This window comes from Camelus dromedarius, chromosome 21 (assembly GCF_036321535.1).
Source record: "Camelus dromedarius isolate mCamDro1 chromosome 21, mCamDro1.pat, whole genome shotgun sequence".
In the NCBI taxonomy this organism is placed as follows: Eukaryota; Metazoa; Chordata; class Mammalia; order Artiodactyla; family Camelidae; genus Camelus; species Camelus dromedarius.
In genome coordinates, this window is record NC_087456.1 from 36,694,344 (window position 1) to 36,715,302 (window position 20,959).

At 51.0% G+C, this 20,959-nt stretch overlaps 1 protein-coding gene across 2 annotated transcripts in view; it reads left to right on the forward strand.

The window, feature by feature from the left end:
* Positions 1 to 1,336: 1,336 nt before the first annotated feature.
* Positions 1,337 to 20,959, forward strand: part of CAMSAP2 (calmodulin regulated spectrin associated protein family member 2) — a 76,856-nt gene continuing 57,233 nt past the window's right edge. The window contains exons 1-2 of one of the 2 annotated variants that reach the window (XM_010982204.3): positions 1,337 to 1,619; positions 18,133 to 18,392. In XM_010982204.3, the coding sequence (XP_010980506.1) occupies positions 1,481 to 1,619; positions 18,133 to 18,392 (399 nt within the window). In that variant the 5' untranslated portion in view covers positions 1,337 to 1,480. The remainder of the gene's footprint in view (positions 1,620 to 18,132; positions 18,393 to 20,959) is intronic. The other variant, XM_064477302.1, reaches the window with a different exon arrangement.

The following is a 20,959-nucleotide window of genomic DNA, read 5'->3' on the forward strand; positions in this document are numbered from 1 at the left end:
CTTCCGAGAGGAAGCGATCACGGCGGGAGGCTTGCGGGCTGGGCAGGAGCGAGCCGAGGGCGCAGAAGAGCACAGCGAGCGAGCACGCGACATCTGGGGAAGGGGCCCCTTTGGGAGCAGGCGGAGCGGCTCTGAGCGAGCGGGGGTGGGGGGTGGGGGGGGGTCCTGCGAGGGTGTGTCGATGCCGGGACGCGCGGCTTGCTTCGGGAAGGAGCTCATGCTTTACTAGGGGCACGAATAGTTGTGTCCCCTCACCTAGAGAAGACATCACCACCCCCTAATTTTTAGAGGGGAGGTAGTTGGGTTCACTTAAGGCAAGTACTGAGGCTGGAGCCCGGGACCTCGAGCCTGCTCAGCCCGCGCTCTGCCACGAGAGAGGACCCCGAGGTGGACGCACCCAGCCGAGAAGCGCATCTCGAGGTCATGAAATTCGCACGGGTGTGGGTCCCGGTCCGGTCCCATGTGCGATTTAACCCCTCCCTGCACCCCCACAACTTCGTGGTCGACCAGCGACGACACCCACCCCTGAGGGTCACTTCGAGGACTAGCTGGAATTATTTACGCACGTCAGGTGGGCAGCAAAGCGTGCCACCTAACAAGCACGTTAATAAACGTCGGTCCTCTTGGCCTAACCCCTGTGCGCCGAAGCGCGAGGGCCACCGCGAGGCCCATCTCCCGCCCGTCCCCTCCTCCGTCAGCGGGGTCAGCCGCGGCCACACGCCCGGGCCGGGACTCCAGGATGTGCACTCCAGCGGGCGCCGGGGGTGACGAGCAGGGCGGCCGCCGCCACTGCGCATGCTCGACGCGCGCGCCGGGACCCCCGCGGGCGGGCGGCGGGCGGGGCGGGCCGCGGAGGGCGCATGCGCAGTCCCGCGCCGCCGCTCCGTCCAGTGCCGCAGCCGGAAAACCGCAGCGGCGGAGGCTGAGGCGGCGACCGCGCGGGCGGCCACAGGGGAAGCGCCGGGGCAGGGCTGGTCGGGCGGGGCGCGCGCGCCGGGCCGACGCGTCAGCGGGAGGAAGGCGCGGGGCGGCGGCGGCGGCGGCGGGGAGCGGGCGCGAGGAGGGGCGCCCGCGCCGCAGGGACTTTGACGTGGTCGGCGGCCCCGTCCCGCGGCGGCCCGGGCTGCGCCGGGCGGGGAAGCTCTGAGTCGCCGGGCGGGACCCGCGCTCCGGCCGCCGGGCTCCCCCAGGGCAGGGCCGGGAGCGCGGCCGAGCGGAGGGCGGCGCCGCGGGCGGCGCGATGGCGGGACGGCCCCCGCGACGTGACCGCTGAGGACGCCCCCGCCGCGCCCGGCCGGCCGCCGCGCCGAGACAAAGGGGAGGCGCCGCTCGCACGCGCGCTCGCGGGAGGCTTGCGGCGCCGCCACGTTCCGGGCGCCGAGCGCGGGCGGATGCTCTGAGCGCCGGGCCGGCCCGCACCCCACCCCGCGGCCGGCCGCACCATGTGAAGGGCGGCCCGGGCGCCCCGAGCGCGTGGAAGATGGGGGATGCTGCAGACCCCAGGGACGCGAGGAGGACGTTCATTGTGCCGGCCATCAAGCCCTTCGACCACTACGACTTCTCCAGGGCCAAGGTCGCCTGCAACCTGGCCTGGCTGGTGGCCAAGGCCTTCGGGACAGGTACGAGGTGCCCCGCAGGACGCGCGCATCCCGGTCTCGTGGGCGATGCTCGGGTGTCCACGCGCGTCGCCTCGCTCGGCGCAGGGACGTGGTGGGAGGCAGGGCGCAGAAGCGGGGAGGGGGCAGCGCAGGGCTGGTGTGACACCCGGAGCCCTCGGTTTGGGCAGGTGGGATGTGGCCGCGATTCTCTCCTTGGATAGCGAAAGTGGGTGCTGCTTGTTTTCCCGGTGAGTAATTTTGTCATATTTTCACATCGGGTGTCTTAATTTGCGGCATTTTCCTCTCTGTGCTGCGTACATTTCCTCCCTCTCGTAATTGTGACTACACCACTGAGAAATCGGAGTCGGTTTCGCCGTGTCGGGAGAAGGCACACGGCGCTACACTGATTTTGACATTTGTGGCCATGGCTGCGATTCAGGCCCGTAGACTGTACGGCGGCCTCGGCCGAATGCAGTATTAATTTTTGTTGTCATTCTTTCAGCCTGTGTCCTCCCGGACACATTTCAGGCTCTATTAAACCAGTTATTTAAAACCGATATTTAGCTTGCTGACTGTCAGGTGCTGCTTTCATTTCATGTTTTCAGACGTATTCCCTTTTCCAAACGTTTTGGCTTCGTAAATTAAGAGACACGAAAACTCCCTACTGTGGGATTTCTCTTCTTTTCTTTCTAATGGAAGAGTTTTTTGAGGGGATGTGTTGTTGACACAAACTGTCTATTGCAGCAGCAAACGCTCCCTCCATTACCCAGTCTTTGGAAAATAACAGGAAAAGGGCCTCCCGTTGTAATTCCTGAGCGGTTGCTTGAGGAGCCCTTGTCGGGGAGCCCTGGGAACGTGAGAGAGCTTTCCATGTGAATGTGCTCCGCGAAGGTAATTGCATCTCATAACTTGGGTCATTTTGTAAGATTTCTGTGCCCTACGTAATGAATTTTGGATATGTAAGATATTTATTGAAGAGTTCCTTAGTATTTACAGACTTTTCTCCGGATATTAATACAGGTTTTGGGGGGGGGGTGTAGGCCTGTGAAAATATGTGGGTAAATGGCTTAATCCATTCTTACTGTTTAAACACAGACAGCAGAGTACATACACAGATGAGTATCAGGACTGCATGTTTAGTTAACAGTGCATCTCAGTGTTTAGAAGATTATATGAGTTAGTTTTGAGGGAAAGTTCATGTTACCATGATTCTGTGTTTATGACAGCTTTGGTTTTATTTGAATTCTCATGCTTTGATACTGAAGGAGAAGGATGTTAAAGGTTTCAGCACTGGCATCAGGAGTAAATATAATTAAAATTTATTTTGAAATAATTTCAGTTTTACAGATTTTTTGGGGGAACTAAATGTAGAGTAACACATAGGAGGAAGCACCTAGTGTTAGTGTATTTTTATTTTCTGGCATGACTGATATCAGCAGTGAAAATAATATGTGTATTTTGGTTTTAACTGAAGCAGCATACTGAAGCTAATATCCATTTAGAGGAGAAATGAGAGCTATCTGGGTATTAGAAAAGATGGAAAGAGGGAAGTTTACACAGTGACCTGTGTGGGAAAACAGTGTGCAAAATGAAAGGCGGAGAGAATAGCAAAAATATTTTCTTTCCTTCTGAACCTGAGAGGAAACTTACAGTACAGATGTCAGAATGTTGCCCTGGATTCACAATGATTACTAACCGGAAAATGGCCTGCTCGCTGGATCCCTGTCAGGCAAGTTTCCTAGATGGCGGACCACCTGAGGAACACGCGCAAAACACACTTGGAGAGGAAAAGAAAGGACTAGCGTCTACCTGGAGCGCAGTGCCGGGCGCTGTGCGTTAAGTCGTGCCTTTGGGCTCCCAGCAGCTCTGTGATCTAGGCGATGTGGTCCTCGTTGGAAGAAAATGAGGTCACCAGTGCAGAGAGAGGTTGGACAGCTTTCCCGCTACCACACTTTTAGTTAGGGCGGAGATGAGCTCTGATCTGATTGTCCCTCTCCAGAGGGTATGGCGCGCCTGGGGTGTGCCCGATACTTCAGACACAGCGCTTCACTTATTCCCACAGCAACCCTCTAGAAAGATACCGTGCTCATTTGCGGATGAGGGAACTAGCTCGGATTAATTTTACCAAGATTAAACATCTGGCAGGTGGTGGGTCCTGCAGGCCAGCTCAGGTCTGACTCCGAAGTCTCTGCCCTTCCCACCACTCTGCGGAGTGATCTTTGTATCTGCAGGTGTGAAAAATGTGCATCCAATATGTGTTAAGTCTTATTTATTTTTTGTCTTTTAAGAATGGGCAGGTCTTAACACACTCTAGGATGGTTTAGCTGAATATTGCTGATAACTTGGTTACGTTTAGTTGGCAACAGTTGAGTGGATTAAAAATCATATTCAAAATGGGGTGAAAAACAAATTTAGAAGACCCGAAGAGTGACTCAGTAATGAGAAATGAATATATTATTTAAAAATGTTATGTTTGTACATTTCATTTATTCTTTCATCAGTAGTCTTTCAAAGTATAAATTTATATGAAGTGAGTAGAAAAAAAGTAAGGTTTCATTTCTTTTGATGTAAATTTTCTCCATTTGCTGAAGACACTGTTATGTGGCAAATGCTAGTAGAAAGCATATTTCAAAGTTATTGCCAAGTGGTTTTCAGTTAATAGTTCAAAACATTAGCCCAAATTTAAAGTAATAATTTACTAAAAAAAACACTTCTTTAAAGATGACATATAGACTCTTCATTCTGTTCACACTGACTTAGTCTTTTCTCCACTAGAGACTCTAATTTTTCACATAAAAAGAAGTCAGTTATAGAACCGTATGTTGGAAAATTCATTAAAAATGGTAGCTAGAAGTCAGTGATGGGCATGGAATGAAGTTACTGAGCCATAAAAAATATGTACCAGCGTTGCGGCACCTAGAGAGCAGATGGGGTGCTTGCTTAATCTGAAGTCTGTGTCAGAGCTTTGAATCATCTTTTCTTACATTAAAAATATTCCAGAAGCCCGAATCTTAACAGTTTATTTTGCGGAAGATTGCAGATACGGTTTTGATCAAATGAAGGAAAAGTTTGTAGGTGAATTTTAATCAGTAAATAGATGAGATCCTCTCTGATTATTTTAAGCAAATTGCAGACGAGGAGAAAGTTGAACGGTGCTGCCTCTACTGTATTTGAACAGCTTAACCCATTTACGCAGTGACGTTACTGAGCTCGTGTTACGTGTTCTGCTCCCTGAACTCCTTTGGGGAAAGGGTGGGCACAGGACTTCTCATGACACTCTTCCCTACTTAACCTGCTTCCTAGTGTCAGTTTATCATTTCAACTTTAACAACCGTCATTCTCCCTTTTGTACCATGTAGTTTGGTAATATAAAATCATTTGCTATTGTAAACAGACCTTATTACATTTCTTTGTCTATCTCAACACATTTTGTTGTCAAAATCCTGCACAAGACCTGACTTGCGTTGTGAAGGTTGTGATGTCAGTGGAGACACTGGGGCTGAGAGAGACTAGGAGCGGAGGGCTGGTTGGGGCGGTGACTGCAGGGGTCCCGGCGGAGGCGGGGTGGCTGTGACGCCGAGGCTGCCCACGTTCCGGGGGGACTCACTGTGTCGGGCACTGCCCCCGTGTCGGCTCACTCGAATCTCCGTGACGGCCCTGAGAGGTGGGACCTGCGACTCCAGCGCTCCTGGTGCGGAAAGCGAGGCGTAGAGGCTGGGAGCGCGTCCGGAGCCGCCCAGCACGCGGGTTCTGACCCGGGACTCTGACTCCAGCCTGCGCTCGTAACCACCCTGCTGTGTGGGCGGATGTCCAGTGAATGGAAAAGAGGCAAGAGATAGCAGAATGTTGCAAGGATACAATCCCGAGTGTTTCTACGTGACGGCACTTGGAGTGCAGGGGAGTAGTTTGAATCTGTCGGAGGCTGAGGTCGCCTGAGGTGTTGAGGAGAATGCGGTTATCGAGCGTTCGTCATTTGGTGGCTGGGAGAATGAGCCACGGTGCCTGCGATTGGCAGAGAAGGCAGGGTTGGCGTGGGAAGTCAGCTTTGCGTGGGGAACCCTGAACTCGACGTGCTGAGCCGAGAAAACCAGTGAAGTTGGAGGTATGGAGTGTGGCTGACCTGCTCAGGCTACAACACAGCGTAACAAGCTGGGAAGCTTCTGGGTATAAAGTGTAATTACAGTTGGAAGTACCTGAGCTCATAGAGGGAGAGAACAGTTTGGAGACAGCATCTAGGGTAGTGAACACCTAGGATAGTTTTGGGGGGTAGTTTGGGGAAAAGGCGGCAGAATTAGAGCGACCAGAGAGCCAGGAAGAGAATTAAGAATGTGCGGTAATACCGCGGCCCTGGAAGAGAGGGTTTCGGGGGCGGTCTTGTTAGCAGTGTCGGGTGCCGCAGGTGTCTAAACCGTGCCTTCCCCCTAAGCGCGGCGCCCTGGTCCGGCGTGGCAGGTGGCACCTGCGGCAGAGCTCGGGACGCACGGAGTGGTGTGACCGGCCGCGACCTGCGGGCGGGGGAGGTCGGAGCGGGGGCACGCGCAGCTGCGGTCTGGGAGGGAAGCCTGGGGTGGAGGTGGCGGTTAGAGCGACCGGAAGGGAGGCGGCGTGGTGGGTGGAGGACGTGGTTTGTGTGCAGACATGGAGCTTGAAACCCAGGTCTTGTGAGTGAAACAACAGAGACCCTTGGATTGGAGGAGGTTTTTGTGATGAAGCGGTGGGAGATCCCAGCTTGACAGGTGAGCTGGGACAGTTCCAAGGACTAGGTTAAGGAATTTGGTATTTATTTAGTAGATAAATAAATTATCCTAAGCACGTTGGATTTTAAAAAACTACTGTGATTTATTGAATGATACTTTGTGTTGAGTACAATTTTGAACATTTTAAGTACATTATTTTAATTCCGAGAACAACCTTTTAAGTAGATATGATTTTATTTCGTCTTCTGTAGCTCTGAAGTGAGGTTTCCCAGCCGCAGGACTGTTGGCTGGTCAGTCTGTTTTCTGGGGGGCCGTCCTATGCGTTGTAAGATTTTAGCAGCATCCCTGGCCCCTACCCAGTAGGTGGGTAGTAGCCGTCCCCACCCCCGCTCCTGCGCCGGTGTGCAGCCACGCGTGTCCCCTGCAGTGGAGCTGGTCTTTTACATATACCAGCTTATGGACCTTTTCTATTGGTGAAGTACAAATAATGATCCGTAAATTAACGTTACATGTTTCTGAGTAGTGATGAGCGTGGCACTTCTGCCGAGGTGATGATTGCTTTCTCTGGTCGCACTGAGCACTTTCCATCCCCTGCCTTGCGTAGTTTCTCCTTTTCTTTTTAAACACGGACCTTTCGTCAGCGTAACATTCTAGGGTAAAGGCTGATGCCCTCGTTCTTTCCAGTTCTTCTTCCATCGCCTGCTCCCCTCTTTGGGGGCTTTTTCCTCGGTTTCCCTGCTTGCTGAATAGTCACGATAATAAGCATTTGCTCTGCATTTTTCAGAAGAAAAACACATGCGTTGAAATGTGAGTTGGTACATCTCACACTTAGGCTGCCTTTGGATGTTCTGTTCCCATTGTGAAATGAGATTTTATTTGTCTAGTAATTTCCAAGACTTCTCTTCATTAAAAATATTTTTTTCACCACTAGGAAAAACAAAACAAGAGGCTGGGATTCCACCACTAGAAGGGAAACAAACTCTAACTCTCACAGCTGCATCCTCAGTGTGATGCCTTGGGTCTTTATGAAGCACCTGAAAATGGCTTTTTGAGATAAAGAAATGGAATTTCAGTTCATTGAGAAAGTGTTCATCTCCCCACTCCATATTCCACAAACAGAGGTTCCTGGAAATGTGTGTGTATATTTAAAGGTTATTTTGAAACTACCGGGTTCCCCCCATTGCCAGCCCTCTCCTTCGAACCATTTTCTATCAAATGGGAATTACAAGCAAATTTTAAGTACTCTCGGCTTTTGAAATTAAAAAATGTTTGAAATATTTCAAAAGAGATTTGTCCTCAGCAAAGGAAAGTTTCAAAGTGGATGGTCTCATTCTTTTCTGCTGGCATTTTACTGTTACTTTCAGGATTCTCTTTCAACTGTGTTCTTGTTTTCCTTTTTTTTGTGTGTGTGGCATTCAAATAACAAGAATTGCTGACTTGTAAATTTATGCATTTTGTACAATTTTGTATTGTAACAGATTTTGAAACAGCAGAAATACTTTTTTCTTTTTTAGCTACTCAGATTTTAGAGGTCTTGATTATAAATTCTTAAAATTTTACTTTTGACACGTAATATTTTTTGAATAGGTGAGCCAGGCACAGATTCAGAAGTCAAACGGTATAAAGGATGGATCTAGCGGAAAGCCGCCTTCCTCCTGGACCCTGAGCCGCTCAGTTCCTGTTTTAAACTTGGTGATGTCATCGGAGTCTGCTTTTCAAAAGAGTGCACTTACAGATGGTAGAAATGGTGACTTTTATGTTGTGTGTACTGGACCACAACAGACAAGAAGATCTCTTGGAAACAGAGGAGAAAATGTGCTGGAGGGAGACCACGAGTTGTCAGGGGGAGACGCTGGGAGGTGGTTGTGGTCCAGGCGAGGGTGATGGCAGGGTGGCTCTGGATGGTGAGGATATGGGAAGAGGTGGACAGATGTAAAGATAGGACTTGGTGACTGGTTGGACACGGAGGTGGTGTTGTGGGCAGTGTTGGGATTGATTTTTCTTTTTACTGAGGAACAGATCAGTGGAAGAGGGCCAGGGTGTGTGTGTGGAGCAGGGAGTAGCGCTGAGACTGAGGGATACCTGAGAAGGTGGTGTGAGCACTGGGCCCTTGGACACTGATGTGTGGGCTTAGAGGGTCTAGGGATGAGAGGTGGGGTGGTGATTACAGTGAAAAGGGAGTAACTGCCGGTCACCTTGCACCTTGCGGGAGCACATGGATAGAGAAGGGGCCCCAGCACAGGAGAGGCAGCAGAGAGCCAGATGTGGGTGACCAGAGAGCAGGACGGAGAAGCGAGGGGTGGGACCCCAGGCCTGGGAAGAGAGCGTGCCGCTGGGAGACGTCCCCAGAGCTCCGCTGGGTTTGGTGACGACTTGGCTGGGAACACGTCTCCGGGAGAGTGGAGGCGGGACCCTGGCTAGAGTTGGTCCAAAGTGGGTGGGAGAGCATGTCGGGTCTTCACTTGTTCTCGCGGAAACCCCACTCAGGTTGGCTGGCAGTTGAAGGACTTACACCAGCTCGTGGGGCTGGAAGAGCTCTGAGGTGGGGCCGGCGTGATGGGGGCTGGTGTGACGGGGGCCTGGCTGATGGGGGCCGGCCCACTGCCCGCTCCCTTCCTCCTGCCTCCAGCCTGTGTGCCACCATTCAGAGCTCTGCTTGATCTCCATGAAAGTTCCCTATCTTTTGTTTCTTTCTTTCTCGTTAAACAAACAAAGCCATTTGATTGTAGGAAATCTCAAATATGTGTATATAATGACAGAAAACTTCCATGTGCTCTTCACCCAGCCTCCACAACCAGCAACTCCTGGCCAGCCTTGACTTGTGTGCTCCTCCCAGCCCCTCCGCTGGTCATCTGAAGCAAATCCCAGACATAGTGTCATTTCATCTATGAATAAATTAGTATGTGTCTCTGAAAGTTGGGGCCCCCTTCTGAAGCTTGGCCATCGCTCTGCCATCATCCCAGCACTGCCTTCATCACACCTCTCCGTGTTGCCGGCCGTCTTTTGTTTTCATGTTTTGGTTTTACGGTTCATCTCTTCCAGTCAGCGTCTAGACAAGGGCCATCCAGCCCTTGCAATTGGTTGATACGTCTCTTTAAGCTTTTTAAATACGTAGGCTCCCCCTCCATCTCATTTTGTCTTCCTTGCAGTTTACTTCTTGCAGAAGCCAGAGTGTTTATACAACGTTGTAAACTGACTATTCTTTAACAAAAAATACACATATAAAAAGGAAAAAAAAAACCTAACATCATAGAATGTGATAATAAATATAAAATAAATTACAAAAAAGAAGCCCAAGTGTTTGGTAGTTTCCCAGTCTGGAGCTCCATGGTCCTGCTTGACAGGTTTCTTTTTGTCCCCTGTGTTTCTTACAAACTGACAGCTAAATCTGGAGAATCACACAGATGCGGGTTGGACTTTTTGCGGCTTCAGGCGCGGTGCACTTCCACCAGGAGGCGGTTGACGTCTCTTTCTTTCTCTTCCTCTCGTGACTTCTTCATTTAAGCTGGAATCCTCTTTTAAGAAGAAACGTCCCTTTAGCAAGTGTCTGGTTGCCCTGAGTGAGAGACTACCCTCTTGAGTTGTGGTCTCCAAGTGCACAACCAGGCAAACGACCCCAAGGGTCACGGACCAAGTCAGAGCGCTTACATCATGCGGTTTGTGCAGTCAGTCTGCAGTGAGAAGCAAGGGGAAGAGACGGCTGAGGTAGCACACGTGGGGTGGAGTGCAGGCGGGGAGGGAGGTGCCCTGCCCTGGGCCTGCAGCGCGGTGCTCCTTCCTGCGTCCGGCTCTCTCCTGCTGCGTTTGCCTTCCTCACAGGTGATGTGGCCGCAGGACCCAGGCGGAGTCGGGCAGGGAGGCCCGCAGTGACACAGGCCGCACACCTGCTCCATCACAGACTCGGGCAGGCGTGCCGGCCACAGCTGCAACTGGCCAAGAAGTCTGATGGATAGCAGTGGTTTTGTGTTCCTTGGGCAGAGGACACCAGGCCAGAATGTGTGTCACTGATGGGTGCCCGGTTACGGGCTCATGAACATTAGTGCTCACGTGTATTTAGTGTGCATCGCCTGTTGTTTGTTTTGTCTCTTGCATGTTTAATGAGTCATGAATATTTATCACCTTGTGTATTTTGTGCATCAGGAATAGTTAGCACCTCGTGGACATTGGGTCTCTGGCTTTTCCATCCCCTCCTGTGTTTAACACACACATGCTGCTAACCACGTACGTTTATTTGATACGTCCTGTGGATTCTGTGACTAACAGACTCTTTGCTTACTAGTACTTACCTGTACTGCAGCTATCTTAAAAGATTTCACACATATTTTACAAACATACGCGTCTTTTATAATAGAATTGAATAGTCTTGAAAGTAAAAGTACATTGTACAAGGAAGGCAGGTTAAATGCTGTGTTCTTTCCCTTTATGGGGGGAAGTTGGACCAAAGAGAATGGATCACGGGCCCCGTCCTGGGCCCCTCCCGGTCTGCAGGGGAGGAAGAGCATTTCGAGCAGAGTGACCAGCACGGGCAGAGGCCGCGTAGCGGGAGGACCTCGTTCCAGGAGCGGCGTGGGCTGGCAGGGACACCCGTCCACGCAGAGGGGCAGGGACAGAGTCATCTCTTCCTTGCAGCTCAGAAGGCTTTTAATCCTTAAAGAACTTGAAGTCACTGAAAACCCCAGGGTTTGGGTTGACGGTGGTGTGTGACGTGGTCAGCTTTGCTCATGGGAAAAAAGCAGATTCTGGCTGTAGTAGAGAATGGTTTGGAGGGGGGACAAGAACGAATGTGGAAAGACAAATTTAGGGGCAAATCAGTAGTTCAGAAGGACAGTCCCGAGGGCCCGGGCAGGGAGATGTGAGCTGAGACCATGAGAAGGGGGTGGCCTTGACAGGGGCTGAGGGAGGGGGCGTCCGTGCTGACTCCCTGGGTCCTGGCTGTGCGTCCTGGCCGTGGTGTGCTTCTTTGATGTGGGAACACTGGAGGCTGATCAGGTTTGGGGGAAAAGACTGATTTGGAGCATTTTGAGATTTTATGACTTTTTTCAGCTTAATTTCAAAAGTATAGGAATAGTAGTACAAGGAACTTCTGAACACCCTTTACCCAGAGTTGGCCGTGTTCACGTTCCTCCCGTTTGTTTTATCACTCTCTCCCCGGCCCTTCCTCCCACGCAAATACGTTTTGTGTGTGTGTGTGTGTGTGTGTGTGTGTGTGTATTTTCTGTGCTGTTTGAGAGTGAATTAAAGATATTGTACCCCCTACCCCGAATACTTCAGGCTGTCTCCTAAGATGGATGATAAATCTCAGATGATCTCAGTAAAGTGATAAAAATCATGTTAATATGATACTGTTATCTAATCCACATCCTGCATTCCAATTTGCCATCGTCTTAATGTCCATTATGGCTACTTTTTCCCCATTCCCAGACCCAGTCTAGGACTGCACGTTGCATGTAGCTGCCCTGGGCCTGGAACCTCCCTAACCTGGAGTGGTTCTCGAGCCTGCCTTTGTCCGTCGTGACATCGGCACTTTGAAGCCTGAGCACCCCAGCTGCGTGCTGAGCTGTGTGTCAAGCCCCTGCCACGGGCGTTGTTCTGTGCACCTGGCTCAAGCAGGCAGCTCCCTGCAGGGGCCGCTGGGTCTCTGTGGCATGCCGCATCCTCGTCCTGCCATTGGTCTCCATGACTGGGCTGCTGGGGAGACCCTGGCGTGGCTGCTGGCGGTGTCTCCGCAAGAATTCACCTCAACAGTGTGAGGAGGAGGCGCAGAGACACCCGCCCCCAGTCGGGCGTTGATGGGGGCCCAGGAACGGGGACCCTCCCACCCCCAGTGCCCCCCCCCCCTTGGCTTTGATTTTCTTCCTCCGTGTCCTCTGACCTTCTGCTCTCCCTCCCTCCTCCCCTCTGGCGGACCTCCCACCCCCACCTCCAGCAGCCAAGGTGCCTTGTTGCCCCTGCCTGGCCTGGTCCCTGCATTCCACAGGGAACCTGGGCAGGGGTGTCCAGGAGGCACCAGAGACAGTCCATCAGGCAGCCAGGCAGCCCCAGAGGAGAGATCCCCGGACAGAGGAGGGCTGCCTTACCTCTGTTCCTCCCGGGGTCCGACAGCTTGACATCCTCAGACACAGAGATGCCAGGGACGTGGGGTGGGGGTCAAGGGGGAGGGAAGGAGTACGATGTCTGTTCTCGGCGCCCGAGTGTCTGAGCCTGCAGTGTGGAGTTTTTCCTTCATTGAAGTGTACTTTGATCTTATAAAGCAGTGGGCCCGTTATTTTCTGGAGCGGCCCTCAGTGTGGGTTTGTGTGGTGTGTGTTCACGGTGAGACCCGAGCCGTGCACATCTGGCGGGACCACCACAGAAGGGCGCTGTGTTTTCAGTCGGCGTGGCAGGAGCACACGGGCTGCGTTCAGTTGGTGATGTAGACTTTGATCACTTGCTTAAAGTGGTACCAGCCACTTTTCTCCACTAGGAAACTATAAATTTCCACTTTAAATTGATAAGCAGTTTGTGGGGAGATCATTTGAAATGCCCTGTTCATCAGAGGATTACCTGCCAGTTTAGTGTCCAGAGTGGCTCTTGCTTGAGTCAGTTGTTACCCCGTTGACTTTAATCCCACTTTTAGTCGGTATCCTGCTGCAAGGAAGAGTTTTCTGTCTTCCGCGCACTTACATGCTTTTGTGTGCAGTCACACTGCACACAGCCCTTACTTGTTTACATCAGATGGACTCATTCTTGTTTTATTCAGTGGATTATAATCCTTTGTTATCTTTAGTTGTTTATTTTTATTGAAGCACAGTCAGTTACAGTGTGTCAGTTTCTGGGGCACAGCACGGTGGCCCAGTCATGCATGTATGTACCTATAATCTTTTTCATACCCTTCTACGTTTATCACTATTTTGATGTTCAAGTTGTCTCAGATTTGGCCGATGGGATCTCCTTCCGCTGACCCTGTGACCTCTGATATGGCCGCATCAGTTGTTAGTGTTTCCTTACTTCCTGGGACACGTGTGGTCTCTGCCGATCGTGTGCTTTTCCTGCTGCAGCCTGGAAAACAGCATTTCTGGAAGAGCCCTGGTTCCTTTGGGTGGGAGGGGTATTGGAAGCTGAGGTGGAGGTGTGGGGTTGTTGCTGCTGGGGGTCAGCAGGCTGAGCTAGGAAGCAGGCCTGTCAGGCGTCACATGCAGCTGCATCTCTGACAGGTGCGTGTCGAACCCCGTGTGTCCCCAGTGACACGTCTCCTCAGCCCGGCTCCCAGAGTTCAGGCTACTCTTCCCCTTTGGGTGTTCATTGCTGCCTGTCATTGCGAAGCCTGGCGCCGGTTTGGGGGGCGAGGTTTCTATGTGACGTCCAGGGGAAGGGCTGTAAGGATCTGGGGCTCAGAAGAGGCGCTTGCTCCCCACAGGGCAGGAGGAGGAGTGGAGGAGGGCCTTCAGCTCAGGGATGGGGCGCTAACACCTCAGCTGACTTCACCGCCCGCTGTCGTCTTGCAGGCCTGGCTCTGCTGAGCACTCCACACTGTGCGTGAACACCTGCCTGCCCGCTGTGCTCCAGGCACTGCTCTAGGTGCTGGTGACCGACGGCTGGAAAGGGGCTGCTCTCCCTGTGGTTATGTAGGGGTGGTGGACATCTGAATGTTGGGGGGGTGGCAGTAACTGTTCTGCAGAGAAATGACAGGCGGCTGACCGGGTGCTCAGGACAGGTGGTTCTGAGGAGATGAGTTCTGAGCAGGAGGGCTGAGCCCGGGAACGCAGGCAGAGGAGCAGCTGGTGCCCGGGCCCAGGGGCTGTTGGCAGCAGCGGGGAGCCTGGGCACGGCGGGCGGGGAGGTGGAGGAGGCCGTGGCGAGAGCGGGCACGGCTGGCCGTGGAGCCCGGGGACACCTGCACTCGGAAGGGAGCTGCTGCGCTCACCGTCCTGCTCACCGTCCCCTCGGCTTTTGAAATGCAAAGTCCATACTTCCCCAAAGCTCCCTGTTCCCCACTCTGCCTTCCTGACACTAGTGATGCGGGTTAACTGGAAAAAGGTTGGCCTTTGCGAGGGGGCTGCTGCGGAAGTAGAGTGGCCCGGGGAAGGTGCAGGCTCACAGCAGCGCAAGGAGGCAGTTATGATTCCTGGTGCAGAATCTGGGGGTCCCTCCAGGACAAGGCTATGACTAAAGTTTCAGAAAAGTACTATGAGATTTTTAGAAATGTTACTGACCATTTTTATGTCTTTTGGTTAATTTAGAGTTCAAGCTCCAGGGCCTACTTTTAGTTGGAATTTTTTGAAACTCAGAAGTTCTGTCTTGGTAATTGTCTTAGAAATAATTTTTACATTTGGAAATAAGGCAGTGCTCCCAGATTGAGTGGTGGTATTTCTAAGTGCTTTCCCCTTGTACCTCCCGACCATTCACCATTTTAGAGAAGTGTGTTGTTGGCTGGTGTGTGGACGCAACTGGTGGCTGACCCAGCGTCATAGAAAACTGCCTTGAGCGACACTTTCTCCTCCCTCGGCCTGCAGCCCGGGCGTTCGGGTGGTGGTTCACCTCAGCGCCTAGCTCTAGTCCGGACTGATAACAGCACGCTTAAGGCAGGCTCTTGCTGAGGTCCCGGTGCGCAAGGCGGACCTGGCTCTCACCCTTCGCAGGTCTGGGAGTGGATTCCCCTGCCCGTTCCTGCAGTTTTAATTTCTGACCTTCTTGTTCTTAACAGGTGAGGGGGCAGGTGAGGCCTCTTATCTTTAATTTTGCTTGTTAATTTTCTAGTATGCTGTTCCAGTTCATTTGTTTTAAAATGTGATACAACTCCAGATTAAAAAAAAAAAAAGATAATCTTATACTACTGGCAAAATGAGAGACATTTTGGAAGTCTTCTTTTAAGCATATTTAGTTCTTGAAGGCCTGTTTTTCAAAGTGACCTATTTTACAATACTCTTTGCAGTTTTGCATTCTTTTGGGGTGGAATAATCTGTTTTTGCCATATTCTTGGAACATTCTTTGACTTGCTGTGGAGCCCTTCCCTTTTCCTTACGTTCTTTCTAAAACTTACGCTTTCATAACTTAGGTTTGTGAGTTCGTCATTATAAAATGAAAATAGCCCCTATTGTCTTCCACCTTCCAGCTTGGTGATCTTGGCAAACCGTTGTTATTTCTGAATATCCTTGTGCAGATGGTTTAGAGCTAAGACTCTGCACTCATCACCTGTGTGCTCTTGGGCAAGATAACCTTTCTCGAGTTCCTTGCCTGCAAAACAGGGACAGGGGGATTGTTAGCGCTGAATGACAGATGCACGTCTAGGACGGTGCCGGACACACACAAGTCCCTGCTCAGTACTGTATGTTCCTAGCAGTTACCTGTATATTGTCCGATTTGACAGTTTCACCGTTTGTTATGAAGATCACGTGTGAGAATGGATGTGAAAGCAGTAAATGAGTATCAGGTGGATGCACCCGTGTAGAGGAGTTTGTAATCCTGTTGATGAGCTGTCCCTTTTCTTGGCACAGCTAACGTTTAGGTCCCAAATCACCTACATGAGTCATTTTTTATTGTTACAGGAAATAAAAATCTATTGTGTATACATTTTATAATAATTATCTTAAAATCAAGTAATTTGTCTTTTAAATTTGTTCCACTAACAGCCTCTGTTTAGTTCCTGTGATGCTGGAGTTTGAGTGCGTACAGCTCCGCATCCTGCAGTTTACAGTGGAGCCTGCGCATCACGCCAAGGCCGCTGTGAAGCTTAAGGCTGGCTCACTGCTGGTTAACACAGCTGTGAAGGAAGGAGAGTGTTTTCAATTTTTAAACGAGGGTGATATTTTTAGATGTCTCCAAAATCCCAAATTGGTACCTCTACTCTTGACCTCTTTCCGGATCCTGTATCCCTGGCTGCTTTTTGGATATTTCCACTTGGATGTTTTTGCTATTGTTTCAGACTCAACGAGTCTAAAGCTCGCTTCATGATCTTGCTTTTGAAATTGATGCTTCCTCTGATTTTCCTTTTTCTATTAATGATACACCATTTCCCAGGTAACCTAGGCTTTGCCCTCATGTGCTTTATTCCTGGGTCCTCTGGGCTCGTCTTTAGCTGCCTCTTCTGTCCCTCACTTCCTGTTGGCTTCACACCACTGCTGCTGTGCAACTTCATTTAATCTTCTGACTCTGATTTTTATCACCATCAGTATTGAATACTAGTTAATTGTCCCCAAACGTCACTCTCAGTGTGTCACTTTTTTCCTTTAGAACTGTCAGCAATTCCTTGCCATTATGTATAAAGCTGTATATGTACACATGTAATACAGCTATTACCGTGTAAAGGCCTCGTGCGTTAGAGAGATGACTTTCAGCCTCCCGTCCCAGCTTCGCCCTCTCTGCTCCCCTGCGTGAGCCCTTCTCTCCACCCAGATTGCTCAGTTTGGGGTCTCTTCGCACCCCCTCTCTCTCCCCTTCCCCATCTGTTTAGAAAGCCCCTCCGCTCTGATCCCGTACGTTCCGCCCCGTCACCCCCCCCCCCCCCCGTTTCTCTGAGGTGCGGCCGTGTCTGCCCCTGCGGCCGCCGCCTCTGGGCCTGACGCGCTCACTTGTTGGTTCCTTTCGTTTGGTGCTTGATCACTTCTTGCTCGGTACTGCCTCCGGCTTCTGAATTGCTGAACTTTGCCTGTCTGTCTAATCTTTTTGTAGATGATTGGCTCCTTGAAGAAGGGATTATTTCTAATTCCTTGAATTCCCCAGAGCCACACTGGTATATAAAAGGAACGTGAAATAATTACAATACTATTGTTTGATGAAAATATTTTTCGAAAACATTAAGGTGAAAATTGCTGAGGAGTCTATTAATACTCGGTGAATACACAGTTTGAAATGCTGGCTTTGAGCAGCACTATTGAGCTTGTATTAAAGCGTCCTGTTCAGGGGGCTCCCAAGATCAGTGATGGTGGGTCGCTGGCCATGAGCCCCTACTTTGCAGAGAAGGCAAGTGGGGGCCTGGCTTGTGTCAGGGTCTGTGTTCACGTCCAGCTGAGACGCCGCCTTCCCTTCCGGAAGGCCAAGCTCGTTCTCGCCTGGCTTTGATGGAAAGCTGAGAGCCTGGGTGAGGAGTGGGAGGGGGTGGAAGAGGTCTGGGCGGGGAAAGCAGGAAACCCGTCGGATGCAAAGGCAGTTCCTGAGGAAGTAGCCACCACAGGGAGAGGGACTCACGCCCCTGGTGGGAGGTGGCCAGCAGAGGAGGAACTGGGACCCTCGTCCCGCGGGTCAGCTGCGCTGCCTGTCTCCCTCAGGTGGGTCGGTTGGGTGCCCAGGAGGGCTTTGCGGGGAGGATGGGAGGTCACAGTGTCTAGTGTGAGGGACTTGGGGGATAGCACACCCTGAACCACAGCCACGGCTGCCCCTCGGCAGCCCCAGCCGGCCGGGCACGGAGGGGAGGACCCAGAGGCCTGGGGGCAGCGGACTCAGTGAGCAGGCAGTTCTGCTTTGCAGCTGATGAGCTGTGCGGCTCTGGCAGATGATTTTGTGTCCTCAGTGTCAAGCCTGGCAGTCCCCCGAGTGGCCGTCACTGCGCTTCCTGTGAGGGAGGCACTGACGTTGGTTTAGTCATCTTGGCTCATTCTGTGAATTTGCGTGTGTGGGGGACTGCTTCCCCAGAGGTGCTGGACTCAGAAGACTTCTCCCCTTGGTTGCTAGGTGTGCTCAGAGCGGTATCTTCTGTGAAGGAAATTTCTGTCTCTTTTTCATTTTAGATTGTCTGCCAAGGTCGAATAAATCACCTTTTCAGTTAAAGAGTTATTGTTATTTGTAGAAGGGATCTTAGCTTCTGTGACATAAATAATAATTGTTAAATAAATTGTGCTTCTGTCCCCCCTTAATCTTTACAGAAAATGTGCCAGAGGAGCTCCGAGAGCCGTTTTACACGGACCAGTATGAGCAGGAGCACGTCAAGCCCCCCGTGGTGCGCCTGCTGCTGTCGGCCGAGCTGTACTGCCGCGCGGGGAGCCTCATCCTCAAGAGCGACGCGGCGAAGCCGCTCCTGGGCCACGACGCCGTGATCCAGGCCTTGGCGCAGAAGGGGCTGTATGTCACCGACCGAGAAAAGCTGGTGACAGAACGAGATCTCCACAAGAAGCCCATCCAGATGGTGAGTCTTTACGCGCCAAGGTTACTTTGTCTGACGCGTATACTTTTGAGTGTGAATTGCTTTATGCAATAGAGGGAAGTGCGTTTTACAGCTGGACTGTCATCTCTGCCTAGAGTTTAAAAAACAATTTATTCTTATGAACCTCATTTTCAAATTAAGGAAGGTTGTAATAAGCTATTTTGGAATATTTGGTGACTTTCTAATACCTGGGAGAAAGTTATGTAATTTCCGACTACGTTAAAGTAATTTTTAATCAATTTAAAAACTCATTTTTTCCATCATAGAGACTAGAAGAGATGGAAAGTGCTTCCCTAATTTTATTCTCATTAGGGGTGAGATTTGTAAGTGCTCACTTACGTGAGTGCCTTCTTGGTAGAGTTCTTTCTGCACGTTGGGTGTTGCAGTTTGTTTAACAGGCATTGATTCGTCCTTGTGGAGCGCGTGGGGCTCTGAGCTGCCTGGGGCTGGCGTGCGGGGGCCTCTCTCATGGGCGTCTCTGGGCACGGGTCCAAACGTCAGGGCCACCGTGTGCTGCCTCCGCCCGCCCTGCTGCCGTAGCTGGAGCTCAGAGAGCGCCAGGCGTCCCCGGGAGTGGTGGTAGAAGAGCAGCGGAGCCGCACGCCGATTGAATCGCGCTCTGTGTGAGACTGGGGTTTTGCCGGGGTTTTACACGTGGAAGAGTACACGCAATTGTGAAGCTGAAGAGGAATGAGCAAAAACTGGTTTACCGTCTCAGGCACGGGAGGTGTGCACGGCATGTGTGCGAACAGCGCACGCGCGCTTCAGTCTGGCCCGGGAGCGAGGTGTCAGGACGCGCTGTGAGTGTGCGCGGCCTCCGTCTCCTGGGGCCCGGCTTCTGTCCATGGGGTGTCAGGAGGCCCGTGCCTGCCTGCGGCGGCGTCAGCCTTGCCCTGTCACACACGCTGACCTGCGTTTTAAGTATGGGTTTTCAGTCTGTCTTACAGCTTGACTGAGGTTTTCCATTCGCTGTGGAATTCTGATTGATGATATTGGGTTTTTGTGGGGGATAATTGGGTTTATTTATTTGAATGGTGCTACTGGGGATTGAACCCAGGACTTCGTGTGTGCTGAGCGCCTGCCCCACCCCTGGGCATCGTCTACCCCCTGGTGATACTGTAACGTTACTGGCTTTTGAAGACCTATGTGAGAAAATTTCTCAGAGTACTAGGAAAGCTTCGTTTCTTAAGAAACTTTTATTTGGTTTTAGAGTAGTAAGAATTAGTTTCCTTCTTTGTCCTGCTTTTTGAGAAGTATAATGAAAAAGTGTGTTTCATTGTGCTGTATATGTTGATTCCCTCTCCACATCTCCCACCTCTAAATTACCTTGTATGTTTGAGACCTGATTTCTGTATGTTTCCCCACAGCTTTGGGGGGACATATGTGTGGTGACAGAAACATCATTCTAAGTACAAGGCAGGTTTGACTGAATAAATTTTACTAATTTGGGGGCTAGTAGGGATTGAGAGAGGTGCTTTTTTTTTAATGAAAACACCCATTGGAGAATATGTGCTTTTGGACATTGTGTTTTGAAGCCAATTAATAATGATAACAAAGTTTATTCAGCACGTAATCGTTACCTGTAATATTGCAGGAAGGGACAGTAGTTGTGATTTACCTAATGACTATTACAAACGGGTGATAAAGGACAGATGGAACCTGTATATACAGTTACAGAGTCAGTCACATGTTCTGAGAGTTACATTAATGCGTGTGTCAGCATTAAATGTGTGGTGAGTTATGTGCATTAAAACCACAGGAGAGGGTCCTCAACCAAAAGTATGTTCTAGCCCAAGTCATGTTGTCTGGCAAATTATTTGCGTCCATAAATGCTGGCATCTAGGAGGACTTGGAGATTGAGGGACTTGTAGCGAATGGAGCCAGACGCTAAAAATGACAGCTCTAGAACTTCGTCCCAGAGCAGAATAAAGCTGCACGTGTACTGCACTCAGCTCATCCAGTTGGGCTGGGGGGTTTGAGCTGCGTCATAACCTCTTAAATTCATAGGATTTTGTAGCCGGAAGGAGCCCTAGAAATCAGAAGCCAGCGTGTAGTAGAAAACTTGCCATCCAGCAGGACCCGGGAGCGCGTGCCCATGGGAATGTGAGCACGGATCCCGGCCCTGCAGTCAGACTGCTCACGCAGAACCTTTTGAAGGGGGTGGGACATGTATTTTTAAACAAGCGTTCAGGGTGAGTTTCATGATCAAGAATGTATGGGGAATTTGATGTAATCCAGAGTCATTTCATCTGTGTGATACTTAGAATTGAGAGAGGTTAAGTGACTTGCCTGAAGTAGCACTGTTACTCAGTCGCAAAACTAGAACTCGAATCTGCGCGAGCTAGAGTGTGACTGAGCCCCAGCGCTGCAGCGTGCGGCGCGTTTGGGCGCTGAAATATCTGGACTGACGCTTGCTGAGTGGCAGGCTGGCTACGAATAAACTCCTGGTTGTGAACCAGCCTTCCCGCCATGTTTGCGTGTGTAGGATTTAAGAGTTACTTATAAAACTCTATTAAAGTAAGTTTGCATGTATGTGTATATAGTATGTG